This window comes from Diabrotica virgifera, chromosome 9 (genome assembly GCF_917563875.1).
Source record: "Diabrotica virgifera virgifera chromosome 9, PGI_DIABVI_V3a".
NCBI lineage: Eukaryota > Metazoa > Arthropoda > Insecta > Coleoptera > Chrysomelidae > Diabrotica > Diabrotica virgifera.
Window position 1 is genome coordinate 65759191 of NC_065451.1, and position 18179 is coordinate 65777369.

At 34.7% G+C, this 18179-nt stretch overlaps 1 protein-coding gene across 1 annotated transcript in view; it reads right to left on the reverse strand.

Moving 5' to 3' along the window:
* Positions 1-15307, reverse strand: part of LOC126892575 (membrane-associated tyrosine- and threonine-specific cdc2-inhibitory kinase-like) — a 37192-nt gene extending 21885 nt beyond the window's left edge. The window contains exon 1 of the mRNA XM_050662137.1: positions 14280-15307. Within this exon, the coding sequence (XP_050518094.1) occupies positions 14415-14861 (447 nt within the window). The 5' untranslated portion in view covers positions 14862-15307 and the 3' untranslated portion in view covers positions 14280-14414. The remainder of the gene's footprint in view (positions 1-14279) is intronic.
* Positions 15308-18179: the final 2872 nt, after the last annotated feature.

Here is an 18179-nt window from a genome sequence, read left to right on the forward strand (position 1 = left end):
GCAAAAAAAAATTGAAAAAATCTAACACATTCGTGAAAGAAAAGCGTGGCGCGTCTTCATCGAATAAACGGTTTTCGTCCCACCCTTTTGTTTAACGAATGTGTTAAATTTTTTAAATTTTTTTGCTTTTTGGTTGATTTATTTATAGTATTTTTAATTTAAGTCACTTCTAACTACAAGAAGTCACTACAAAATTTTAGTCACTCGTAACAAGGGAGCGCTGGTTAAAGGATCATGGTGGATCCAGAGCTTAGTCACGGGGTCATGACCCCCCCTCCCCAAACGAAAATAAGTATCAATTCAATAATCTAAAAAAAAACGGAGAGCTGTCAAACAAAAAAAATCAGGCCCATCAAAAAAATCCAAAAAATAATTAAAAACCCACTTATCCTAGGGGTGGCAAGACTAAGCGACCTTGCATCAGAGAAAAGTAATTAAATCACCCTCAAGATCCATGACCCCCAAAAAAATTTCTGGATCCGCCACTGTCGCGGATGTAAAAATAAATTGTTTCGACGTACCTCTCTTATCTCAACTATTGTGCCGAAATCAGCCACTTCTTTGTACCAGGTTCTTTCCGTGTATTAGGATGTTATTATCCTTGATATCGTAATGGACCAAACGTCTTTCTGCCAGGTAGATAGAAGCGAGACATACATCACCGATGCAGTCCCAAAAGACGAATTCTGGAACATCATTGGCGATTTTAACGTAGTTTACCAGACTCGTCTGGGATAACTGCATCATGAGGTATATATCAGCTTCCTGTTCCCATCCCATGATGTAATTTACAATGTGGGGGTGGTACCCCACTTGTTCGAAATTTATTTCTTTGAATTTTTCGGATTCAGAAATTTTATCTGCTTTCTTCAATTTTTTTATGGTGTAGTTCTTGTTGTCAGATATGTGTTGAGCCTTGAACACAGTACCAAAGTACCCTTCCCCTAAAATTTCAACTGCCGAAAATATTTGAGAGAAGTACGGCTCTTCCAGCATCTTTGGGCGTCACTAAAATCCATAAAATATTCAATTAATTTTAACTCAGCAAGCATTTTCATCTTGTAAACATGCCTTTTATAAACTTTAACTTATTCAACTTTAAAAAACTTATAGCTAAATCAAGATATCTTATAAAAAAATTAAAAATGTGAAACAAAATAATTAAGAAACGCTTTTCTTTAGTTACGAGTGACTAGAATTAAAAATAATATAAAAAAAATCAACTAAAAGGCAAAAAAAAATTGAAAAAATCTAACACATTCGTGAAAGAAAAGCGTGGCGCGTCTTCATCGGATAAACGGTTTTCGTCCCACCCTTTTGTTTAACGAATGTGTTAAATTTTTTTGCTTTTTGGTTGATTTATTTATAGTATTTTTAATTTGTCACTTCTAACTACAAGAAGTCACTACAAAATTTTAGTCACTCGTAACAAGGGAGCGCTGGTTAAAGGATCATGGTGGATCCAGAGCGAGGGGTCACGCGGTCATGACCCCCCAAACGAAAATAAGTATCAATTCAATATTCCTAAAAAAACGGAGAGCTGTCAAAAAAAAATTAGGCCCATCCAAAAAATCCAAAAAATAATTGAAAACCCACTTATTCTAGGGGTGGTAAGACTAAGCGACCTTGCATCAGAGAAAAGTAATTAAATCACCCTCAAGATCCATGACCCCCAAAAAAATTTCTGGATCCGCCACTGTCGAGGATGTAAAAATAAATTGTTTCGACGTACCTCTCTTATCTCAACTATTGTGCCGAAATCAGCCACTTCTTTGTACCAGGTTTTTTCCGTGTATTAGGATGTTATTATCCTTGATATCGTAATGGACCAAACGTCTTTCTGCCAGGTAGATAGAAGCGAGACATACATCACCGACGTAGTCCCAAAAGACGAATTCTGGAACATCATTGGTGATTTTAACGTAGTTTACCAGACTCGTGTGGGATAACTGCATCATGAGGTATATGTCAGCTTCCTGTTCCCATCCCATGATGTAATTTACAATGTGGGGGTGGTACCCCACTTGTTCGAAATTTCTTATTTCTTTGAATTTTTCGGATTCAGAAATTTTATCTGCTTTCAATTTTTTTATGGCGTAGTTCTTGTTGTCAGATATGTGTTGAGCCTTGTACACAGGACCAAAGTACCCTTCCCCTAAAATTTCAACTGCCGAAAATATTTGAGAAAGGTACGGCTCTTCCAGCATCTTTGGGCGTCACTAAAATCCATAAAATATTGAATTAATTTTAACTCAGCAAGCATTTTCATCTTGTAAACATGCCTTTTATAAATTTTAACTTATTCAACTTTAAAAAACTTATAGCTAAATCAAGATATCTTATAAAAAAATTAAAAATATGAAACAAAACTTTTAAGAAACGCATTTCTTTAGTTACGAGTGACCAAAAATTAAAAATAATATAAAAAAAATCAACTAAAAATAAAAAAAAAATTGAAAAAATCTAACACATTCGTGAAAGAAAAGCGTGGCGCGTCTTCAGCGAATAAACGGTTTTCGTCCCACCCTTTTCTTTAACGAATGTGTTAAATTTTTTAAATTTTTTGGCTTTTTGGTTGGTTTTTTTATAGTATTTTGTAAGTTTAGTCATTCGTAACTACAAGAAGTCACTACAAAATTTTAGTCACTCGTAACAAGGGAGCGTTGGTTAAAGGATCATGGTGGATCCAGATCGAGGGGTCACGGGGTCATGACCCCCCCCAAACGAAAATAACTATCAATTCAATATTCCTAAATAACGGAGAGCTGTCAAACAAAAAAAATTAGGCCCATCCAAAAAATCCAAAAAATTATTGAAAACCCACTTATCCTAGGGGTGGTAAGACTAAGCGACCTTGCATCAGAGAAAAGTAATTAAATCACCCTCAAGATCCATGACCCCCAAAAAAATTTCTGGATCCGCCACTGTAAAGGATGTAAAAATAAATTGTTTTGACTTACCTCTCTTATCTCAGCTATTGTGCCGAAATCAGCCACTTCTTTGTACCAGGTTTTTTCCGTATATTAGGATGTTATCATCCTTGATATCGTAATGGACCAAACGTCTTTCTGCCAGGTAGATAGAAGCGAGACATACATCACGGATGCAGTCCCAAAAGACGAATTCTGGAACATCATTGGTGATTTTAACGTAGTTTACCAGACTCGTCTGGGATAACTCCATCATGAGGTATATGTCAGCTTCCTGTTCCCATCCCATGATGTAATTTACAATGTGGGGGTGGTACCCCACTTGTTCCAAATTTATTATTTCTTTGAATATTTCGGATTCATTAATTTTATCTGCTTTCAATTTTTTATGGCGTAGTTCTTGTTCTCAGATATGTGTTGAGCCTTTTACACAGTACCAAAGTACCCTTCCCCTAAAATTTCAACTGCCGAAAATATTTGAGAAAGGTACGGCTCTTCAAGCATCTTTGAGCGTCACTAAAATCCATAAAATATTCAATTAATTTTAACTCAGCAAGCATTTTCATCTTGTAAACATGCCTTTTATAAATTTTAACTTATTCAACTTTAAAAAACTTATAGCTAAATCAAGATATCTTATAAAAAAATTAAAAATATGAAACAAAACTTTTAAGAAACGCCTTTCTTTAGTTACGAGTGACTAGAATTAAAAATAATATAAAAAAAATCAACTAAAAATAAAACAAAAATTGAAAAAATCTAACACATCCGTGAAAGAAAAGCGTGGCGCGTCTTCATCGAATAAACGGTTTTCGTCCCACCCTTTTGTTTAACGAATGTGTTAAATTTTCTAAATTTTTTTTGGTTTTTGGTTGATTTAATTATAGTATTTTTAATTTAAGTCACTTCTAACTACAAGGAGTCACTACAAAATTTTAGTCACTCGTAACAAGGGAGCGCTGGTTAAAGGATCATGGTGGATCCAGAGCGAGGGGTCACGCGGTCATGACCCCCAAACGAAAATAAGTATCAATTCAATATTCCTAAAAAAACGGAGAGCTGTCAAACAAAAAAAATTAGGCCCATCCAAAAAATCCAAAAAATAATTGAAAACCCACTTATTCTAGGGGTGGTAAGACTAAGAGACCTTGCATCAGAGAAAAGTAATTAAATCACCCTCAAGATCCATGACCCCCAAAAAAATTTCTGGATCCGCCACTGTCGAGGATGTAAAAATAAATTGTTTCGACGTACCTCTCTTATCTCAACTATTGTGCCGAAATCAGCCACTTCTTTGTACCAGGTTTTTTCCGTATATTAGGATGTTATTATCCTTGATATCGTAATGGACCAAACGTCTTTCTGCCAGGTAGATAGAAGCGAGACATACATCACCGATGTAGTCCCAAAAGACGAATTCTGGAACATCATTGGTGATTTTAACGTAGTTTACCAGACTCGTGTGGGATAACTGCATCATGAGGTATATGTCAGCTTCCTGTTCCCATCCCATGATGTAATTTACAATGTGGGGGTGGTACCCCACTTGTTCGAAATTTCTTATTTCTTTGAATTTTTCGGATTCAGAAATTTTATCTGCTTTCAATTTTTTTATGGCGTAGTTCTTGTTGTCAGATATGTGTTGAGCCTTGTACACAGTACCAAAGTACCCTTCCCCTAAAATTTCAACTGCCGAAAATATTTGAGAAAGGTACGGCTCTTGCAGCATCTTTGAGCGTCACTAAAATCCATAAAATATTCAATTAATTTTAACTCAGCAAGCATTTTCATCTAGTAAACATGCCTTTTATAAATTTTATCTTATTCAACTTTAAAAAACTTATAGCTAAATCAAGATATCTTATAAAAAAATTAAAAATTTGAAACAAAACTTTTAAGAAACGCATTTCTTTAGTTACGAGTGACCAAAAATTAAAAATAATATAAAAAAATCAACTAAAAATAAAAAAAAAATGAAAAAATCTAAAACATTCGTGAAAGAAAAGCGTGGCGCGTCTTCAGCGAATAAACGGTTTTCGTCCCACCCTTTTCATTAACGAATGTGTTAAATTTTTTAAATTTTTTGGCTTTTTGGTTGGTTTTTTTATAGTATTTTTAAGTTTAGTCATTCGTAACTACAAGAAGTCACTACAAAATTTTAGTCACTCGTAACAAAGGGAGCGCTGGTTAAAAGATCATGGTGGATCCAGAGCGAGGGGTCACGGGGTCATGCCCCCCCCCCAAACGAAAATAAGTATCAATTCAATATTCCTAAAAAACGGAGAGCTGTCAAACAAAAAACATTCGGCCCATCCAAAAAATCCAAAAAATAATTGAAAACCCACTTATCCTAGGGGTGGTAAGACTAAGCGACCTTGCATCAGAGAAAAGTAATTAAATCACCCTCAAGATCCATGACCCCCAAAAAAATTTCTGGATCCGCCACTGTAAAGGATGTAAAAATAAATTGTTTTGACTTACCTCTCTTATCTCAACTATTGTGCCGAAATCAGCCACTTCTTTGTACCAGGTTTTTTCCGTATATTAGGATGTTATCATCCTTGATATCGTAATGGACCAAACGTCTTTCTGCCAGGTAGATAGAAGCGAGACATACATCACGGATGCAGTCCCAAAAGACGAATTCTGGAACATCATTGGTGATTTTAACGTAGTTTACCAGACTCATCTGGGATAACTGCATCATGAGGTATATGTCAGCTTCCTGTTCCCATCCCATGATGTAATTTACAATGTGGGGGTGGTACCCCACTTGTTCGAAATTTCTTATTTCTTTGAATATTTCGGATTCAGAAATTTTATCTGCTTTCAATTTTTTTATGGCGTAGTTCTTGTTGTCAGATATGTGTTAAGCCTTGTACACAGTACCAAAGTACCCTTCCCCTAAAATTTCAACTGCCGAAAATATTTGAGAAAGGTACGGCTCTTCCAGCATCTTTGAGCGTCACTAAAATCCATAAAATATTCAATTAATTTTAACTCAGCAAGCATTTTCATCTTGTAAACATGCCTTTTATAAATTTTAACTTATTCAACTTTAAAAAACTTATAGCTAAATCAAGATATCTTATAAAAAAATTAAAAATATGAAACAAAAGTTTTAAGAAACGCTTTTCTTTAGTTATGAGTGACTAGAATTAAAAATAATATAAAAAAAATCAACTAAAAAGCAAAAAAAATTGAAAAAATCTAACACATTCGTGAAAGAAAAGAGTGGCGCGTCTTCAGCGAATAAACGGTTTTCGTCCCACCCTTTTCTTGTTCTCAGATATAGTTCTTGTTCTCAGATATGTGTTGAGCCTTGTACACAGTACCAAAGTACCCTTCCCCTAAAATTTCAACTGCCCAAAATATTTGAGAAAGGTACGGCTCTTCCAGCATCTTTGAGCGTCACTAAAATCCATAAAATATTCAATTAATTTTAACTCAGCAAGCATTTTCATCTTGTAAACATGCCTTTTATAAATTTTAACTTATTCAACTTTAAAAAACTTATAGCTAAATTAAGATATCTTATAAATAAATTAAAAATATGAAACAAAACTTTTAAGAAACGCTTTTCTTTAGTTACGAGTGACCAAAAATTAAAAATAATATAAAAAAAATCAACTAAAAATAAAAAAAAAATTGAAAAAATCTAACTCATTCGTGAAAGAAAAGCGTGGCGCGTCTTCATCGAATAAACGGTTTCGTCCCACCCTTTTCTTTAACAAATGTGTTCAATTTTTTAAATTTTTTTGCTTTTTGGTTGATTTTTTTATAGTATTTTTAATTTTAGTCACTCGTAACTACAAGAAGTCACTACAAAAATTTTAGTCACTCGTAACAAGGGAGCGCTGGTTAAAGGATCATGGTGGATCCAGAGCTTGGTCACGGGGTCATGACCCCCCCTCCCCAAACGAAAATAAGTATCAATTCAATAATCTAAAAAAAACGGAGAGCTGTCAAACAAAAAAAATCAGGCCCATCAAAAAAATCCAAAAAATAATTAAAAACCCACTTATCCTAGGGGTGGCAAGACTAAGCGACCTTGCATCAGAGAAAAGTCATTAAATCACCCTCAAGATCCATGACCCCCAAAAAAATTTCTGGATCCGCCACTGTAAAGGATGTAAAATAAATTGTTTTGACTTACCTCTCTTATCTCAACTATTGTGCCGAAATCAGCCAGTTTAAAGTTTTTTCCGTGTATTAGGATGTTATCATCCTTGATATCGTAATGGACCAAACGTCTTTCTGCCAGGTAGATCGAAGCGAGACATACATCACGGATGCAGTCCCAAAAGACGAATTCTGGAACATCATTGGTGATTTTAACGTAGTTTACCAGACTCGTCTGGGATAACTGCATCATGAGGTATATATCAGCTTCCTGTTCCCATATCATGATGTAATTTACAATGTGGGGGTGGTACCCCACTTGTTCGAAATTTATTTCTTTGAATTTTTCGGATTCAGAAATTTTATCTGCTTTCAATTTTTTTATGGCGTAGTTCTTGTTGTCAGATATGTGTTGAGCCTTGAACACAGTACCAAAGTACCCTTCCCCTAAAATTTCAACTGCCGAAAATATTTGAGAAAAGTACGGCTCTTCCAGCATCTTTGGGCGTCACTAAAATCCATAAAATATTCAATTAATTTTAACTCAGCAAGCATTTTCATCTTGTAAACATGCCTTTTATAAACTTTAACTTATTCAACTTTAAAAAACTTATAGCTAAATCAAGATATCTTATAAAAAAATTAAAAATGTGAAACAAAATAATTAAGAAACGCTTTTCTTTAGTTACGAGTGACTAGAATTAAAAATAATATAAAAAAAATCAACTAAAAAGCAAAAAAAAATTGAAAAAATCTAACACATTCGTGAAAGAAAAGCGTGGCGCGTCTTCATCGAATAAACGGTTTTCGTCCCACCCTTTTGTTTAACGAATGTGTTAAATTTTTTAAATTTTTTTGCTTTTTGGTTGATTTATTTATAGTATTTTTAATTTAAGTCACTTCTAACTACAAGAAGTCACTACAAAATTTTAGTCACTCGTAACAATGGAGCGCTGGTTAAAGGATCATGGTGGATCCAGAGCTTGGTCACGGGGTCATGACCCCCCCTCCCCAAACGAAAATAAGTATCAATTCAATAATCTAAAAAAAACGGAGAGCTGTCAAACAAAAAAAATCAGGCCCATCAAAAAAATCCAAAAAATAATTAAAAACCCACTTATCCTAGGGGTGGCAAGACTAAGCGACCTTGCATCAGAGAAAAGTAATTAAATCACCCTCAAGATCCATGACCCCCAAAAAAATTTCTGGATCCGCCACTGTAAAGGATGTAAAATAAATTGTTTTGACTTACCTCTCTTATCTCAACTATTGTGCCGAAATCAGCCAGTTTAAAGTTTTTTCCGTGTATTAGGATGTTATCATCCTTGATATCGTAATGGACCAATCTGCCAGGTAGATCGAAGCGAGACATACATCACGGATGCAGTCCCAAAAGACGAATTCTGGAACATCATTGGTGATTTTAACGTAGTTTACCAGACTCGTCTGGGATAACTGCATCATGAGGTATATATCAGCTTCCTGTTCCCATATCATGATGTAATTTACAATGTGGGGGTGGTACCCCACTTGTTCGAAATTTATTTCTTTGAATTTTTCGGATTCAGAAATTTTATCTGCTTTCAATTTTTTTATGGCGTAGTTCTTGTTGTCAGATATGTGTTGAGCCTTGAACACAGTACCAAAGTACCCTTCCCCTAAAATTTCAACTGCCGAAAATATTTGAGAAAAGTACGGCTCTTCCAGCATCTTTGGGCGTCACTAAAATCCATAAAATATTCAATTAATTTTAACTCAGCAAGCATTTTCATCTTGTAAACATGCCTTTTATAAACTTTAACTTATTCAACTTTAAAAAACTTATAGCTAAATCAAGATATCTTATAAAAAAATTAAAAATGTGAAACAAAATAATTAGGAAACGCTTTTCTTTAGTTACGAGTGACTCGAATTAAAAATAATAAAAAAAAAATCAACTAAAAAGCAAAAAAAATTGAAAAAATCTAACACATTCGTGAAAGAAAAGCGTGGCGCGTCTTCATCGAATAAACGGTTTTCGTCCCACCCTTTTGTTTAACGAATGTGTTAAATTTTTTTGCTTTTTGGTTGATTTATTTATAGTATTTTTAATTTGTCACTTCTAACTACAAGAAGTCACTACAAAATTTTAGTCACTCGTAACAAGGGAGCGCTGGTTAGAGGATCATGGTGGATCCAGAGCGAGGGGTCACGCGGTCATGACCCCCCAAACGAAAATAAGTATCAATTCAATATTCCTAAAAAAACGGAGAGCTGTCAAAAAAAAAATTAGGCCCATCCAAAAAATCCAAAAAATAATTGAAAACCCACTTATTCTAGGGGTGGTAAGACTAAGCGAACTTGCATCAGAGAAAAGTAATTAAATCACCCTCAAGATCCATGACCCCCAAAAAAATTTCTGAATCCGCCACTGTCGTGGATGTAAAAATAAATTGTTTCGACGTACCTCTCTTATCGCAACTATTGTGCCGAAATCAGCCACTTCTTTGTACCAGGTTTTTTCCGTGTATTAGGATGTTATTATCCTTGATATCGTAATGGACCAAACGTCTTTCTGCCAGGTAGATAGAAGCGAGACATACATCACCGACGTAGTCCCAAAAGACGAATTCTGGAACATCATTGGTGATTTTAACGTAGTTTACCAGACTCGTGTGGGATAACTGCATCATGAGGTATATGTCAGCTTCCTGTTCCCATCCCATGATGTAATTTACAATGTGGGGGTGGTACCCCACTTGTTCGAAATTTCTTATTTCTTTGAATTTTTCGGATTCAGAAATTTTATCTGCTTTCAATTTTTTTATGGCGTAGTTCTTGTTGTCAGATATGTGTTGAGCTTTGTACACAGGACCAAAGTACCCTTCCCCTAAAATTTCAACTGCCGAAAATATTTGAGAAAGGTACGGCTCTTCCAGCATCTTTGGGCGTCACTAAAATCCATAAAATATTGAATTAATTTTAACTCAGCAAGCATTTTCATCTTGTAAACATGCCTTTTATAAATTTTAACTTATTCAACTTTAAAAAACTTATAGCTAAATCAAGATATCTTATAAAAAAATTAAAAATATGAAACAAAACTTTTAAGAAACGCATTTCTTTAGTTACGAGTGACCAAAAATTAAAAATAATATAAAAAAAATCAACTAAAAATAAAAAAAAAATTGAAAAAATCTAACACATTCGTGAAAGAAAAGCGTGGCGCGTCTTCAGCGAATAAACGGTTTTCGTCCCACCCTTTTCATTAACGAATGTGTTAAATTTTTTAAATTTTTTGGCTTTTTGGTTGGTTTTTTTATAGTATTTTTAAGTTTAGTCATTCGTAACTACAAGAAGTCACTACAAAATTTTAGTCACTCGTAACAAGGGAGCGCTGGTTAAAGGATCATAGTGGATTCAGAGCGAGGGGTCACGGGGTCATGACCCCCCCCCCAAACGAAAATAAGTATCAATTCAATATTCCTAAAAAACGGAGAGCTGTCAAACAAAAAAAATTAGGCCCATCCAAAAATTCCAAAAAATAATTGAAAACCCACTTATCCTAGGGGTGGCAAGACTAAGCGACCTTGCATCAGAGAAAAGTAATTAAATCACCCTCAAGATCCATGACCCCCAAAAAAATTGCTGGATCCGCCACTGTCGAGGATGTAAAAATAAATTGTTTCGACGTACCTCTGTTATCTCAACTATTGTGCCGAAATCAGCCATTTCTTTGTACCAGGTTTTTTCCGTGTATTAGGATGTTATTATCCTTGATATCGTAATGGACCAAACGTCTTTCTGCCAGGTAGATAGAAGCGAGACATACATTACGGATGCAGTCCCAAAAGACGAATTCTGGAACATCATTGGTGATTTTAACGTAGTTTACCAGACTCGTCTGGGATAACTGCATCATGAGGTATATGTCAGCTTCCTGTTCCCATCCCATGATGTAATTTACAATGTGGGGGTGGTACCCCACTTGTTCGAAATTTCTTATTTCTTTGAATATTTCGGATTCAGAAATTTTATCTGCTTTCAATTTTTTTATGGCGTAGTTCTTGTTGTCAGATATGTGTTGAGCCTTGTACACAGTACCAAAGTACCCTTCCCCTAAAATTTCAACTGCCGAAAATATTTGAGAAAAGTACGGCTCTTCCAGCATCTTTGGGCGTCACTAAAATCCATAAAATATTCAATTAATTTTAACTCAGCAAGCATTTTCATCTTGTAAACATGCCTTTTATAAACTTTAACTTATTCAACTTTAAAAAACTTATAGCTAAATCAAGATATCTTATAAAAAAATTAAAAATATGAAACAAAACTTTTAAGAAACGCTTTTCTTTAGTTACGAGTGACTAGAATTAAAAATAATATAAAAAAAATCAACTAAAAATAAAACAAAAATTGAAAAAATCTAACACATTCGTGAAAGAAAAGCGTGGCGCGTCTTCATCGAATAAACGGTTTTCGTCCCACCCTTTTGTTTAACGAATGTGTTAAATTTTCTAAATTTTTTGTGGTTTTTGGTTGATTTTTTTATAGTGTTTTTAATTTTAGTCATTCGTAACTACAAGAAGTCACTACAAAATTTTAGTCACTCGTAACAAGGGAGCGCTGGTTAAAGGATCATGGTGGATCCAGAGCTTGGTCACGGGATCATGACCCCCCCCCCAAACGAAAATAAGTATCAATTTAATAATCTAAAAAAAACGGAGAGCTGTCAAACAAAAAAAATCAGGCCCATCAAAAAAATCCAAAAAATAATTAAAAACCAACTTATCCTAGGGGTGGCAAGACTAAGCGACCTTGCATCAGAGAAAAGTAATTAAATCACCCTCAATATCCATGACCCCCAAAAAAATTTCTGGATCCGCCACTGTCGAGGATGTAAAAATAAATTGTTTCGACGTACCTCTCTTATCTCAACTATTGTGCCGAAATCAGCCACTTCTTTGTACCAGGTTTTTTCCGTGTATTAGGATGTTATTATCCTTGATATCGTAATGGACCAAACGTCTTTCTGCCAGGTAGATAGAAGCGAGACATACATCACCGATGCAGTCCCAAAAGACGAATTCTGGAACATCATTGGTGATTTTAACGTAGTTTACCAGACTCGTCTGGGATAACTGCATCATGAGGTATATATCAGCTTCCTGTTCCCATCCCATGATGTAATTTACAATGTGGGGGTGGTACCCCACTTGTTCGAAATTTATTTCTTTGAATTTTTCGGATTCAGAAATTTTATCTGCTTTCAATTTTTTTATGGCGTAGTTCTTGTTGTCAGATATGTGTTGAGCCTTGAACACAGTACCAAAGTACCCTTCCCCTAAAATTTCAACTGCCGAAAATATTTGAGAAAGGTACGGCTCTTCCAGCGTCTTTGAGCGTCACTAAAATCCATAAAATATTCAATTAATTTTAACTCAGCAAGCATTTTCATCTTGTAAACATGCCTTTTATAAACTTTAACTTATTCAACTTTAAAAAACTTAGAGCTAAATCAAGATATCTTATAAAAAAATAAAAAATATGAAACAAAATTTTTAAGAAACGCTTTTCTTTAGTTACGGGTGACTAAAATTAAAAATAATATAAAAAAAATCAACTAAAAAGCAAAAAAAAATTGAAAAAATCTACCACATTCGTGAAAGAAAAGCGTGGCGCGTCTTCATCGAATAAACGGTTTTCGTCCCACCCTTTTCTTTAACGAATGTGTTAAATTTTTTTGCTTTTTGGTTGATTTATTTATAGTATTTTTAATTTAAGTCACTTCCAACTACAAGAAGTCACTACAAAATTTTAGTCACTCGTAACAAGGGAGCGCTGGTTAAAGGATCATGGTGGATCCAGAGCGAGGGGTCACGCGGTCATGACCCCCCAAACGAAAATAAGTATCAATTCAATATTCCTAAAAAAACGGAGAGCTGTCAAACAAAAAAAATTAGGCCCATCCAAAAAATCCAAAAAATAATTGAAAACCCACTTATTCTAGGGGTGGTAAGACTAAGCGACCTTGCATCAGAGAAAAGTAATTAAATCACCCTTAAAATCCATGACCCCCAAAAAAATTTCTGGATCCGCCACTGTCGAGGATGTAAAAATAAATTGTTTCGACGTACCTCTCTTATCTCAACTATTGTGCCGAAATCAGCCACTTCTTTGTACCAGATTTTTTCCGTGTATTAGGATGTTATTATCCTTGATATCGTAATGGACCAAACGTCTTTCTGCCAGGTAGATAGAAGCGAGACATACATCACCGACGTAGTCCCAAAAGACGAATTCTGGAACATCATTGGTGATTTTAACGTAGTTTACCAGACTCGTGTGGGATAACTGCATCATGAGGTATATGTCAGCTTCCTGTTCCCATCCCATGATGTAATTTACAATGTGGGGGTGGTACCCCACTTGTTCGAAATTTATTTCTTTGAATTTTTCGGATTCAGAAATTTTATCTGCTTTCAAATTTTTTATGGCGTAGTTCTTGTTGTCAGATATGTGTTGAGCCTTGAACACAGTACCAAAGTACCCTTCCCCTAAAATTTCAACTGCCGAAAATATTTGAGAAAAGTACGGCTCTTCCAGCATCTTTGGGCGTCACTAAAATCCATAAAATATTCAATTAATTTTAACTCAGCAAGCATTTTCATCTTGTAAACATGCCTTTTATAAACTTTAACTTATTCAACTTTAAAAAACTTATAGCTAAATCAAGATATCTTATAAAAAAATTAAAAATGTGAAACAAAATAATTAAGAAACGCTTTTCTTTAGTTACGAGTGACTAGAATTAAAAATAATATAAAAAAAATCAACTAAAAAGCAAAAAAAAATTGAAAAAATCTAACACATTCGTGAAAGAAAAGCGTGGCGCGTCTTCATCGAATAAACGGTTTTCGTCCCACCCTTTTGTTTAACGAATGTGTTAAATTTTTTAAATTTTTTTGCTTTTTGGTTGATTTATTTATAGTATTTTTAATTTAAGTCACTTCTAACTACAAGAAGTCACTACAAAATTTTAGTCACTCGTAACAAGGGAGCGCTGGTTAAAGGATCATGGTGGATCCAGAGCGAGGGGTCACGGGGTCATGACCCCCCCCCAAACGAAAATAAGTATCAATTTCCTAAAAAACGGAGAGCTGTCAAACAAAAAAAATTAGGCCCATCCAAAAAATCCAAAAAATAATTGAAAACCCAGTTATCCTAGGGGTGGTAAGACTAAGCGACCTTGCATCAGAGAAAAGTAATTAAATCACCCTCAAGATCCATGACCCCCAAAAAAATTTCTGGATCCGCCACTGTAAAGGATGTAAAAATAAATTGTTTTGACTTACCTCTCTTATCTCAACTATTGTGCCGAAATCAGCCACTTCTTTGTACCAGGTTTTTTCCGTATATTAGGATGTTATCATCCTTGATATCGTAATGGACCAAACGTCTTTCTGCCAGGTAGATAGAAGCGAGACATACATCACGGATGCAGTCCCAAAAGACGAATTCTGGAACATCATTGGTGATTTTAACGTAGTTTACCAGACTCTTGTGGGATAACTGCATCATGAGGTATATGTCAGCTTCCTGTTCCCATCCCATGATGTAATTTACAATGTGGGGGTGGTACCCCACTTGTTCGAAATTTCTTATTTCTTTGAATTTTTCGGATTCAGAAATTTTATCTGCTTTCAATTTTTTTATGGCGTAGTTCTTGTTGTCAGATATGTGTTGAGCCTTGTACACAGTACCAAAGTACCCTTCCCCTAAAATTTCAACTGCCGAAAATATTTGAGAAAAGTACGGCTCTTCCAGCATCTTTGGGCGTCACTAAAATCCATAAAATATTCAATTAATTTTAACTCAGCAAGCATTTTCATCTTGTAAACATGCCTTTTATAAACTTTAACTTATTCAACTTTAAAAAACTTATAGCTAAATCAAGATATCTTATAAAAAAATTAAAAATATGAAACAAAACTTTTAAGAAACGCTTTTCTTTAGTTACGAGTGACTAGAATTAAAAATAATATAAAAAAAATCAACTAAAAATAAAACAAAAATTGAAAAAATCTAACACATTCGTGAAAGAAAAGCGTGGCGCGTCTTCATCGAATAAACGGTTTTCGTCCCACCCTTTTGTTTAACGAATGTGTTAAATTTTCTAAATTTTTTGTGGTTTTTGGTTGATTTTTTTATAGTGTTTTTAATTTTAGTCATTCGTAACTACAAGAAGTCACTACAAAATTTTAGTCACTCGTAACAAGGGAGCGCTGGTTAAAGGATCATGGTGGATCCAGAGCTTGGTCACGGGATCATGACCCCCCCCCCCCAAACGAAAATAAGTATCAATTTAATAATCTAAAAAAAACGGAGAGCTGTCAAACAAAAAAAATCAGGCCCATCAAAAAAATCCAAAAAATAATTAAAAACCAACTTATCCTAGGGGTGGCAAGACTAAGCCACCTTGCATCAGAGAAAAGTAATTAAATCACCCTCAATATCCATGACCCCCAAAAAAATTTCTGGATCCGCCACTGTCGAGGATGTAAAAATAAATTGTTTCGACGTACCTCTCTTATCTCAACTATTGTGCCGAAATCAGCCACTTCTTTGTACCAGGTTTTTTCCGTGTATTAGGATGTTATTATCCTTGATATCGTAATGGACCAAACGTCTTTCTGCCAGGTAGATAGAAGCGAGACATACATCACCGATGCAGTCCCAAAAGACGAATTCTGGAACATCATTGGTGATTTTAACGTAGTTTACCAGACTCGTCTGGGATAACTGCATCATGAGGTATATATCAGCTTCCTGTTCCCATCCCATGATGTAATTTACAATGTGGGGGTGGTACCCCACTTGTTCGAAATTTATTTCTTTGAATTTTTCGGATTCAGAAATTTTATCTGCTTTCAATTTTTTTATGGTGTAGTTCTTGTTGTCAGATATGTGTTGAGCCTTGAACACAGTACCAAAGTACCCTTCCCCTAAAATTTCAACTGCCGAAAATATTTGAGAAAAGTACGGCTCTTCCAGCATCTTTGGGCGTCACTAAAATCCATAAAATATTCAATTAATTTTAACTCAGCAAGCATTTTCATCTTGTAAACATGCCTTTTATAAACTTTAACTTATTCAACTTTAAAAAACTTATAGCTAAATCAAGATATCTTATAAAAAAATTAAAAATGTGAAACAAAATAATTAAGAAACGCTTTTCTTTAGTTACGAGTGACTAGAATTAAAAATAATATAAAAAAAATCAACTAAAAAGCAAAAAAAAATTGAAAAAATCTAACACATTCGTGAAAGAAAAGCGTGGCGCGTCTTCATCGAATAAACGGTTTTCGTCCCACCCTTTTGTTTAACGAATGTGTTAAATTTTTTTGCTTTTTGGTTGATTTATTTATAGTATTTTTAATTTAAGTCACTTCCAACTACAAGAAGTCACTACAAAATTTTAGTCACTCGTAACAAGGGAGCGCTGGTTAAAGGATCATGGTGGATCCAGAGCGAGGGGTCACGCGGTCATGACCCCCCAAACGAAAATAAGTATCAATTCAATATTCCTAAAAAAACGGAGAGCTGTCAAACAAAAAAAATTAGGCCCATCCAAAAAATCCAAAAAATAATTGAAAACCCACTTATCCTAGGGGTGGTAAGACTAAGCGACCTTGCATCAGAGAAAAGTAATTAAATCACCCTCAAGATCCATGACCCCCAAAAAAATTTCTGGATCCGCCACTGTAAAGGATGTAAAAATAGATTGTTTTGACTTACCTCTCTTATCTCAACTATTGTGCCGAAATCAGCCACTTCTTTGTACCAGATTTTTTCCGTGTATTAGGATGTTATTATCCTTGATATCGTAATGGACCAAACGTCTTTCTGCCAGGTAGATAGAAGCGAGACATACATCACCGACGTAGTCCCAAAAGACGAATTCTGGAACATCATTGGTGATTTTAACGTAGTTTACCAGACTCGTGTGGGATAACTGCATCATGAGGTATATGTCAGCTTCCTGTTCCCATCCCATGATGTAATTTACAATGTGGGGGTGGTACCCCACTTGTTCGAAATTTATTTCTTTGAATTTTTCGGATTCAGAAATTTTATCTGCTTTCAAATTTTTTATGGCGTAGTTCTTGTTGTCAGATATGTGTTGAGCCTTGAACACAGTACCAAAGTACCCTTCCCCTAAAATTTCAACTGCCGAAAATATTTGAGAAAAGTACGGCTCTTCCAGCATCTTTGGGCGTCACTAAAATCCATAAAATATTCAATTAATTTTAACTCAGCAAGCATTTTCATCTTGTAAACATGCCTTTTATAAACTTTAACTTATTCAACTTTAAAAAACTTATAGCTAAATCAAGATATCTTATAAAAAAATTAAAAATGTGAAACAAAATAATTAAGAGACGCTTTTCTTTAGTTACGAGTGACTAGAATTAAAAATAATATAAAAAAAATCAACTAAAAAGCAAAAAAAAATTGAAAAAATCTAACACATTCGTGAAAGAAAAGCGTGGCGCGTCTTCATCGAATAAACGGTTTTCGTCCCACCCTTTTGTTTAACGAATGTGTTAAATTTTTTAAATTTTTTTGCTTTTTGGTTGATTTATTTATAGTATTTGTAATTCAAGTCACTTCTAACTACAAGAAGTCACTACAAAATTTTAGTCACTCGTAACAAGGGAGCGCTGGTTAAAGGATCATGGTGGATCCAGAGCGAGGGGTCACGGTGTCATGACCCCCCAAACGAAAATAGGTATCAATTCAATATTCCTAAAAAAACGGAGAGCTGTCAAACAAAAAAAATTAGGCCCATCCAAAAAATCCAAAAAATAATTGAAAACCCACTTATCCTAGGGGTGGTAAGACTAAGCGACCTTGCATCAGAGAAAAGTAATTAAATCACCCTCAAGATCCATGACCCCCAAAAAAATTTCTGGATCCGCCACTGTAGAGGATGTAAAAATAAATTGTTGTGACGTACCTCTCTTATCTCAACTATTGTGCCGAAATCAGCCACTTCTTTGTACCAGGTTTTTTCCGTGTATTAGGATGTTATTATCCTTGATATCGTAATGGACCAAACGTCTTTCTGCCAGGTAGATAGAAGCG